Source organism: Diaphorina citri, unplaced genomic scaffold (assembly GCF_000475195.1).
Source record: "Diaphorina citri unplaced genomic scaffold, Diaci psyllid genome assembly version 1.1 scaffold197, whole genome shotgun sequence".
Classification (NCBI taxonomy): domain Eukaryota; kingdom Metazoa; phylum Arthropoda; class Insecta; order Hemiptera; family Psyllidae; genus Diaphorina; species Diaphorina citri.
Window position 1 is genome coordinate 40,219 of NW_007377634.1, and position 10,300 is coordinate 50,518.

Here is a 10,300-nt window from a genome sequence, read left to right on the forward strand (position 1 = left end):
CTCCGGGACCTCTAGCATGCAAACCCAGGCTTGCATGCTAGAGGTCCCGGATTCGATTCCCAGCGGAGTCGAAGATTCTTCGGCTCTATGCTTGGAGTTCGGGGTGCACTCAGCCTCGTGAGGACAATGGAGTAGCGACCAGTGGCGGCACTACCAGTGTAAAGAGATTATGGAAATGTGGGCATTGCTTTGCAAAGTAAGAACTTAGCAATGCTGTGATAGTGTGATATCCACAAAAGTGAAAAGATAAATTCCCGTGATGATGGTTATGCTTTATGTAGTACCGTACATCTATTTATAGTAATATAGTTATCAATCATATTTATTTTTTTATAGGCTGTAAAAATACTAAAATATAACTATTATTGTGGTCTGAAATTCATAAATTAAAAATATAAGTAATATGGTAAGCCACATTCAACAATAAAAGACTGTGGTTGTCGCACTGTCACAACTTCTTTCTGATTGCAACAAATGGATGATTATGCAATATGTTATGCGTGCAGTGAACTGTCAATGAACACCTGAGTCATATTTCTGGAGAAGAACTTGCATGACGTGCCCATTTTTGGGGATTTTTCCAGGATTTGACACTAGAAATTCACACTGGCAATAACGCCACTGGTCCTACTTATGTATTAAATGTCCTGTACACAATGACCTGAGTCATATTTCTGGAGAAGAACTTGCATGACGTGCCTATTTTTAGGGATTTTTCCAGGATTTGACACTAGAAATTCACACTGGCAATAACGCCACTGGTCCTACTTGTGTATTAAATGTCCTCACGTACACAATGTGTTTAGTTTGCCATGCTCATTGAATTTTAAAACTCCGTCCTTAGGCACAGAGCCGAAAAAAAAAAATCTCGACTCTCCTGGGAATTGAACCCAGGACAACTCCTAGTTCCGGAGTGAAAGTCTACAGTGTGATACCCACTCTAGCAAGGACTTTGCTTTTTACTATCAAAATGTGCATAGTTGGCGTTGGCAGATACCGTGGATCATCCTTTGAATTTGGGAAGTTCGGTCGCGTCTCTTGAGACATATAGAATATGGAACTCTTGTCTACCGGGTCTCACTGCGGTAGCGCCTTTTAAAAAGTTGATAAGGAATGAACGCTTATTATGTATTGTGACTTGTGAGACCCCCTCGAAGGGGGCTTGGCTGTAAAACTTATCGGGATAATGGTCATGACGTAAATGGGTTTCTCCCTGAGCATATTAGGTAATAATTCCAGAAAACCAGGTTGCTTGCTATCAATTTTTTTCGGGAGCCTCATGAAAATTGACTGTAAGTTTAGTGATCTTGTCGTGGTAATTACATTTAAATGTTGCAAAAGGGACGAGAGCTCGTCGATCACCCTTAGGTATCTTGTTACGATATATCGTTTTTTTTCCCCCTTGCCGACCCATTTGAAGGGACTACCCATCAGGAATCAGGAAAGATGATAAAAATATCGGTATAGGTTTTTTGGTGTGAGCTTTTAGCAATCTCTCCTGACCAATTTTTAAAAGACATCTGCCGCCACCTACAAACTTCTTACGGTAGAACTTCTTGTAGGTTAACTTTCTATTACTTATGAACAACATGCCCAGGTAATAGACTTACCTATAACTACTTACATTAGTTACCTATCTACGTCCCTCTACATAAATGATTAGGTGTACCTACCTACCTACCTACCTAAACTATGTACCTAGGTATTTTATTTTGCCATCGATCATCAAATGAAATTTGAAAGGCAGTGGATGCATCCACTGCCAATTTGAAATTCCATCACAACATAAAAATACGCTCTATGTAGAGGAAGGGGAATAATAGAAAAATACGCTCGCATCCACTGCCAATTTGAAATTCCATCACAACATAAAAATACGCTCTATGTAGAGGAAGGGGAATAATAGAAAAATACGCTCATTGTGTACAGGTGTGAACATAGCAAGAAAAATATTGTGAAATTTCAAATTTTGAAACTTTTGACTTTTGGAAAATTGGAACAGATTAACAGAAGTGATAAGATTTAAAAGGTGTAGGTAATCTACTGATAAGTGATAAGAGCTGAAAATAATAGCTTTAAATCTTTACTGTAACTTACTTACCTTTGTGTTAATCTCAACATACAGTGAGGTGCAAGATTCAGAAGTGATAAGATTTCAAAAGGTGTAATCTACTGATAAGAGCTGAAAATAATAGCTTTAAATCTTTACTGTAACTTACTTACCTTTGTGTTAATCTCAACATACAGTGAGGTGCAAGATTTATTTACAGTCAACATGAACCTTGATGAATCAGATGATTGGTGGAACTCGAGTGAAATTCAGAGCACAAGTTTCAAATTTGACGATGAAGATGAATCCACAGGTAACAGTAACAGAAACATTACGGATGATGAAGATTTACTGCTTTCAGACCTAGTATCAGGAGTAAATTTATCTGGTAAGAGTGAGATCAAACAACCCGCAGTTGATTTGTATTCTCTCGTATCAAAGAAAAGTGTTGATTTCATCCTAAATGGATCCACAAAACAAGATCATTTGTTTACACCTTATAAGGATAAAATAAAAAGCCAGACAAACATAGATATCAGTAACATTGTGTCCAACATGTGTAAAGGACAAGATGAATGTCTGGAACCATTCAAGTCCTTAGTGTCAAAAAAACAATCGCGTCTCTTTAGTCAACCCAGAAGCATCACTTATTCCTACAAAAGTAGATGATTATGTGACTTGGGCTGACAAAATTTGACGAACCTTTGGAATAGATCAAGCTCAGGAGTACTCTTCAAATTAATGATCTACCTATTCTCTCCCTTGTCTCTCCCTCTCTCTCAACAAGTTTAATATGTGATTTTTTGCGCTGATTCCAATACCTACCTTTTAGGGTGGCGATTTATAGTGTCCTCCTGGAGCGTCTGCGTTGCAGAAGTAAGCTGTATTTCAGAGGAGAGGGCAACTAATGATGGGTCGAAATTTTCTTGTGACAAAAACCTTGAAAAATTTATAAATGAAATACAATCCATGAAGTCCGTCGTAATGATGTTATTTAATTATTTTAAACGTATAAAAATATCTATTATTTATCCGACACAAACCAGGGAAAAAACAGTCCTTATTAAGTTATTTCGAGAATTTTTTGAGAAAAAAAGTAAAAATAAGTAAATGATGTATAAGTAAGTAATAAAGGTAGAAAAAACCTTAGTTAACTAGGTATAGCTTATTTAATTAGCGTATAAAAACCCTTAGGCACGTAACAGTCCTTATTAAGTTATTTCGAGAATTTTTTGAGAAAAAAGTAAAAATAAGTAAATGTATAAGTAAGTAATAAAGGTAGAAAAAACCTTAGTTAACTAGGTATAGCTTATTTAATTAGCGTATAAAAACCCTTAGGCACGTACGAACCTCTCAAGTGCTTGTTCTCTCTAATGTCACTAACTCACTAAGTAAAGTACTTCTGATAAAACTGATTGCTACTGATACTGATTTGAAAATTGAGTCTACCAATCATTAAAAACCTACACACGGTCTACTAATCGATCTAACGTCTACAGCGAGAAACAGTAGACTCAGAGAATCGTGGTGAGAGCATGGCTATTTATTTGAGCCCGATGTCCGATTAGGAGGGATCCAATTTTACTTCCATCATCACCTTTACAGGGATCATTGCTTGCGAAGACCCCCTGGACAGCTCAAACGTATTGTTTTGAACTTTTCCCAGACCGTCAACGAGGTTATACAGAGTGGCGAAAAAGTTTCAGAATGGTCGTTTATTTTCATATCGACTTATCTCCCGAAAGTGAAAGATTTCTGTAGCCAGCAGCTTTCCTCACGAACCATGCAAAGTCATCAAAGTATACCAACTGGCACACCTGACGTTCTTCTGGATTTTGGATGCACCCATGTGAGGTGAATTGCCGAGAAAAAGGTCTTAGAATGTAGTCTAACTTAGAATGTAGTATGTATCTCCAAAGTTCTTCCATTGTTGTTCATCCTGGGCGGTACGTTTCCAAAGTGTTCCTTCAGCCCTCTTGATTTAATCCTGCCATTTTGTAACTCTATTACTTTGTCCACCACTTCTGAGTGGAGTCGTATATTGGCAAGTCGTTCTGCTGCTTTCACAGCCCACCCTGTACATTGATTACCGGTATAATGACTCTTACCGGTAGGTCTAAATCCCCAGGTTCCGTTTGTGCTAATTCCGTTTTCTGTGGAATTCTTTTATCAAAGGTCGCAGTCTGACTACTACCTACCCTATTTTGTGAAGTAATGGAGTTAGAAATCAGTGGAATAGCCAAGAAGGTTAGGGAGAAGACTGGAAAACCTTCAAATTTTATGAAAAATAATTAAGAGGATAAGATATGGTGATTTGGCTCACTGTAGTTATTAGGATTTCAAAATTTTAAAAGATATAGGTTATATACTTACTTTCTGTGTCTGAAGATTTCCTATTTAACAAAACAACTACGACTCAATTTATTTATGACACAATCAGACAATTGCTCAAACTACCTATTTAACCAGGTTAAGTGATGACAGTGAAGCAATTTCATACACGTCTTATCTACAGGTGCTCAAACTGTCAGTCTGTCTAATAAAAGGTAGAAGACACCTATAGGGACCATTCCCTGGGACCAATTAACTATAGGTAATATCAGATATTACTTGGGTACCTATAGTTCTCATAAACTACAATATCGAGGTACTATTAGGTATTGTTTGAAATAGGTTACCTAATCTTGTGTGAAATTTGCATCCAGGTATGTGGTCTTAGGAATGAGTCAACTCTATATATATTAATACATTAAGTACTCCATTTAGATGCTTGGGGATATAGGTACGATAATTTCGGATATAGAATGAGATGTGTAACCCACTAACCCCTAAAAATCAGGTACCTACCTACCCCCTGTCCCAAAAATCAACGGCAACCGAAAATATAAGTAATCATGATTATCCACCACTGTCTTGTTTAATCCAGGAGAAGTTGACTCAATCAACATCGTCTGAATCTGAATCTTATTCATACTAGGGGGATTCCACGGAGTCAAGATTCCAAGTAAATTTGTAAATTTCTTTTTAAAGGCTGACAATCAATTCTTCAAGACAAGACAAGGTTTTTTCTCAAACAATAAATCACTGAAATTAATCAATCAAATTCATGTAAAATTAAGACAGATAAGGAGTTAAAATAATATTCTCCTTGTCGGTTCTCCGGTTGTCAAATCGGCATAGAACTTTGAGCAATCACATTCTGCTCAATATTTCGGAGTACCTAGATTAAATTTGGTACCTTTTCTTACAGGAGGGGCGACAATCGACAATATCCCCTCCGGTTATCATATTATTAGACATTGCTTTTATTATAAATAAATAAAATACCTATGTAATAATTTATTAATTGTTCCTCTCGATGGCGCCTTTAAAGGTAAAAAATATACGATAATTATATTATCGATTGCAATTCATTATTCAACAACGCACGTAATTACTACATGCACCGAGGAGTTTTGAATAAATTCCGGGATCTCCCCCGCGAAGAATAATCAGCAATCAAAATGGATTGATAGATAACGAAATAAAAAGCAAACAGTGTCGACCAATGGTTCATCAGAAATTATCTGAAACAAGTTGTTATGCTACTAGCACAAGTAGGTACGTACTTACTTACGTTTACGTCCTTACGATCACAACTTGCAAACAATTTAGGTATCTACTTCAATACCGACTTGTACCTATATCTGGATTGTTAGATAGGTAGGTACCTAGAGAATTGACATCACTGTATGATAATTGACATCACATGTAGCTACGGTTTTCAGTGACGGGCGTTTTACTCTCCATTCGGTGACAAGCTACCCGCCTTCTCACACATTAGTCTCACCTAGTCCGACTCAACTGCAGTCAACTAGAACTGGGTGAACCTTGCACACAAGAAGACCTCATGAAAGCAAACCCAAAAGCCATCCACGTTGCCAATTTCTGGAAATTCAAGATCTGATGTTCAAGTTTGTTTCCGGACACGGAAACTAGTCCGAATGTGGCCGGGAAGAGCCAGCAACACTCGATTGCCCATCCGGATATTACCTAACTACACGCAACATTACTCAACTTCAGTAATCCACTGGGAACTGATATATTCAACATGTCATCGCTACTGGCTCTGTTCGACCTCTGAACACCTAATCTACGCCACATGATTGAAGTAGTTCACTTTATTTTAACAATAACACCCAAAGCAAGTACATCATTTAAAATCGCGTAGCGTGAGTACTTGTCACAAATGTCGGTTCCCGATTAATCACTTTATTACTTGATTTGAAATCGAACCAGCAACCTCCAGCTGAGGATTCACAATGTGTCTTTTCTCGAATTTTCACCCATCCCATAAAGGACATACCCGCACGTACAACGAAATGGGAGTGCTAGGAGTCTAATGTAGCAGTTTTTTTATTGCTAGAATATAACACCCTTTAAAACTGGAATTCTTTCATGTTTTGGGATTTGGCACTAATGTAAGAAGTTTACCTCAGGAAACAAATTGTTCAGGATTAAGAACGGCAAGGAATGAAAGGAGGAAGGATAAGGGAAGTCACATAGAGTCTTCAGAGCTTGAACTATGACTGTCGTCGGAGTAGAGGACTTGATAGTTCACACTGAAGGAAGGAGACAACATAGGAGTCATGGGAAAATTGGAAGATGGAGAAACATCCTGAGGGGAAGATCTGGAAGAATAATGTTCATGACAATATCGACATGAATAGGAATTCCTCTGAGCAAAATTGTAGACTCTCCGGGAATCGAACCTGTGATGTTCGATATTCGGTTTCCTCATTGTAAATGGTACCTAGTCACAAAGAAATACACGATAGGGGAAAACTTACCTCGTAAATCAAGCACTGGAAAATAGTGAGCAAGGTAATAATCGTGGCATGAATAGAGAAGAACACATCATTCAACTGAACTGGATTCGAATTGGTGCCATTCTTCTCAAAGAATTGATCCTAAAAAGGAAAAAAAGGTCATTTGACAATTAGGATTAAGTAGCAAAAGTTAGTATAATGGGATAACTTGTTCTAAGCTGACAGTCTAAATAAACACTACTTATATCTACTTTCTGCTACTTCTAATGTTATATTTCAATCCTGTATTCTTTTTTTTTTTTTTAGTTTAGCTTAGCTTGCCTAAATAAATAGGTACCTAAACATAACATATCATGTAAGAACCTCATATCATACCTGGATCAAAGAAGAGCTGTAGTATCCCAAATTGTACAAACTATACAGGGTAAATCCTGGATTAAGTAGCAAATTAGGATTAAGTAGCAAAAGTTAGTATAATGGGACAACTTGTTCTAAGCTGACAGTCTAAATAAACACTACTTATACCTACTTTCGTATTAATTTTAATGTTAGATTTCAACCCTGTATTTTTTTTTTAGTTTAGTTTAGCTTGCCTAAATAGGTAGGTACCCAATAATGCAAAACATATCATGTAAGAACCTCATATCATACCTGGATCAAAGAAGAGCTGTAGTATCCCAAATTGTACAAACTATACAGGGTAAATCCTATCAGGTTCAGTCCCAGGAAATCAAAGTTCAGTCCTATGACACTGTAACAGGGAAAATAATCATGTGGTTAAGACAGAAGAAAAGGGAAAAAAGAGGATTAGAGTCTCTGAAATTTCATCTATCATAATTATTATTTGATGAGTTACAGCGTTTTTTGTAAACATACTTTTCAAGGATTTTGATGAAAAATTGAAAACTTTATTTTTTCCTCGATGAGTTACAGCGTTTTTTGTAAACATACATTTCAAGGATTTTGATGAAAAATTGAAAACTTTAAAGTTAAATATCTCAGTTTGATGATTTTCATTTATTGCCCTTTTTGCACCCAGCTCCTCGATTGTGGATGTGGATATGGCATCGATGAGATGAGACATTGAAGGATAAGGAGATACCTAGCGAAACGGGCGAGAATGTGGTCCCGGACCGAATAATTAGGATAAGAATGACTTGATTGACAAATAACAATTATTGTGTAAAGTCCTATCAAATAATGATTAATATTGTTGTTTTATTACCAGGGAACAGTATTCTCGAATGAGTGAAGAAGGGCGACACGAGAAATGTAAACGTAATGAAAGCGGCATTTCTTTTCTAGATTTTTGGATGAATAGGTAGTTAGAGAACACGTGATGATAAGGAATGAGTGAAGAAGGGCGACACGAGAAATGTAAACGTAATGAAAGCGGCATTTCTTTTCTAGATTTTTGGATGAATAGGTAGTTAGACACCGTGAAGAAAGTGTATGAAGTATGAATTTGTGTACCATTTAACATTGTAAGAGGCGATGCCATCGGATAATCTCCGATTCTCCGCCATCAAACTTTGAGAATAAAAGATGAGCAGTTGATTGTTTCTGTGAAAGTAGGTAGATATGTAGATACCTATGTTAAACAAAGCGTAATCAAGAGAGACAACACGTGAGCAAGAAAGAAAACGTAAAGTGTTGCTCACTATCATTGACTTGGTGATGGTTCGTTACATAGATACCTATGTTAGACAAAGCGTAATCAAGAGAGACAACACGTGAGCAAGAAAGAAAACGTAAAGTGTTGCTCACTATCATTGACTTGGTGATGGTTCGTTAAGAGTAAAATTACCTAATTTACCTACTACTGATTTTTAGTTTCATTTATTACAATGACATCTCGAATATTTTTTTCCTAAATGAGTAAAATTACCTAATTTACCTACTACTGATTTTTAGTTTCATTTATTACAATGACATCTCGAATATTTTTTTCCTAAATGGATGAATCAAATTCAGAGGATAAATTCATGAGTCAGTCAAGGATTTTTTTTTTTTTTTTTTACTCTGATAACTTATCAGTGATAAGTCTAGACAGTCTAGATCCCTTTACAAATAGATATTGCTATTAAGCAGATTTCATAATGTACTTGGATTGTTTCCACTTTCATCTTGTTGGTCTGATTCTACTGTACCAACTACTGTGGTTACCTATGCCAAAAGTATAAGTCCGAATCATTTTTCAAAGGAAAAGTAACTTACTCTTTTTGAGCTGGTTCCAAAGACACTGTCAGAATGGCATTGCCAGGATGTTTAGCAGTGATAGTTTTAATTTAGGACTATTGCACTGCTGGCTTTTTCATAAGATTTTTTTCTTCAGTCTAGAGTTTTCCTCCACAGTTCACACTTTCCCTGCAGAAAATTCCAACACTTACCTCTTTTTCTTGTAATTCGTATAGAGTTGAGGATAGAAGGAAATGGTCCAAGCTGAGAAGTAGATCCAACCAATAATATCACTGGCAAGTCCCAGCCGGAAATCTTTCTCGACAGCAACATGAATGTCTGAGGGCTTGATACTGGAAAAAAAAGAGTAAAATATAATTATTACTTGCCTGTCATATGTAGTTAGAAATAACTATGTCAAAAAAAGGCCTAGTGGTGAGAATGGACCTTTTCTAAGACTGTTCAAAAATATAGCTTTGCAATATTTATTGTGATACCAAGAAAGTAAAAATTTCAGTAAAAAAACTATCAGATCCAAGTAAACACTTCAAAAGACTGGAATGTTTACTTAATAGGAAGGAAAATGGCTAATTATTACTTGCCTGTCATATGTAGTTAGAAATAACTATGTTAAAAAAAGGCTTAGTGGTGAGAATGGACCTTTTCTAAGACTGTTCAAAAATATAGCTTTGCAATCTTTATTGTGATACCTAGAAAGTAAAAATTTCAGTAAAAAAACTATCAGATCCAAGTAAACACTTCAAAAGACTGGAATGTTTACTTAATAGGAAGGAAAATGGTAAAAATATTTTGGGAGTTGGCTTTTTCATATTATTATGTTAAGGCGGTCTCTTCCTGATCCCTTATGTGCCACGTCCATTTTAATTTAGGACTATTGCACTGCTGGCTTTTTCATAAGATTTTTCTTTCAGTCTAGAGTTTTCCTCCACAGTTCACACTTTCCCCGCAGAAAATTCCAACACTTACCTCTTTTTCTTGTAATTTGTATAGAGTTGAGGATAGAAGGAAATGGTCCAAGCTGAGAAGTAGATCCAACCAATAATATCACTGGCAAGTCCCAGCCGGAAATCTTTCTCGACAGCAACATGAATGTCTGAGGGCTTGATACTGGAAAAAAAAGAGTAAAATTACCTAATTTACCTACTACTGATTTTTAGTTTCATTTATTACAATGACATCTCGAATATTTTTTTCCTAAATGGATGAATCAAATTCAGAGGATAAATTCATGAGTCAGTCAAGG

At 36.3% G+C, this 10,300-nt stretch overlaps 1 protein-coding gene and 1 long non-coding RNA gene across 2 annotated transcripts in view; both read right to left on the bottom strand.

Moving 5' to 3' along the window:
• Window positions 1-10,300, bottom strand: part of LOC103505822 (cystinosin homolog) — a 15,801-nt gene that overhangs the window by 3,926 nt on the left and 1,575 nt on the right. Inside the window, exons 3-7 of the mRNA XM_026821049.1 lie at window positions 10,024-10,164; window positions 9,249-9,389; window positions 7,551-7,609; window positions 7,234-7,289; window positions 6,880-6,999 (exon numbers count right to left, since the gene is read on the bottom strand). Coding sequence (XP_026676850.1) covers window positions 6,880-6,999; window positions 7,234-7,289; window positions 7,551-7,609; window positions 9,249-9,389; window positions 10,024-10,164 — 517 coding nt within the window. The remainder of the gene's footprint in view (window positions 1-6,879; window positions 7,000-7,233; window positions 7,290-7,550; window positions 7,610-9,248; window positions 9,390-10,023; window positions 10,165-10,300) is intronic.
• LOC113466012 lies at window positions 3,388-5,473 on the bottom strand. The gene is made up of 2 exons (XR_003390558.1): window positions 4,424-5,473; window positions 3,388-4,249 (listed from the first exon to the last, which is right to left on the bottom strand). It is a non-coding gene; the product is annotated as an uncharacterized LOC113466012 (long non-coding RNA).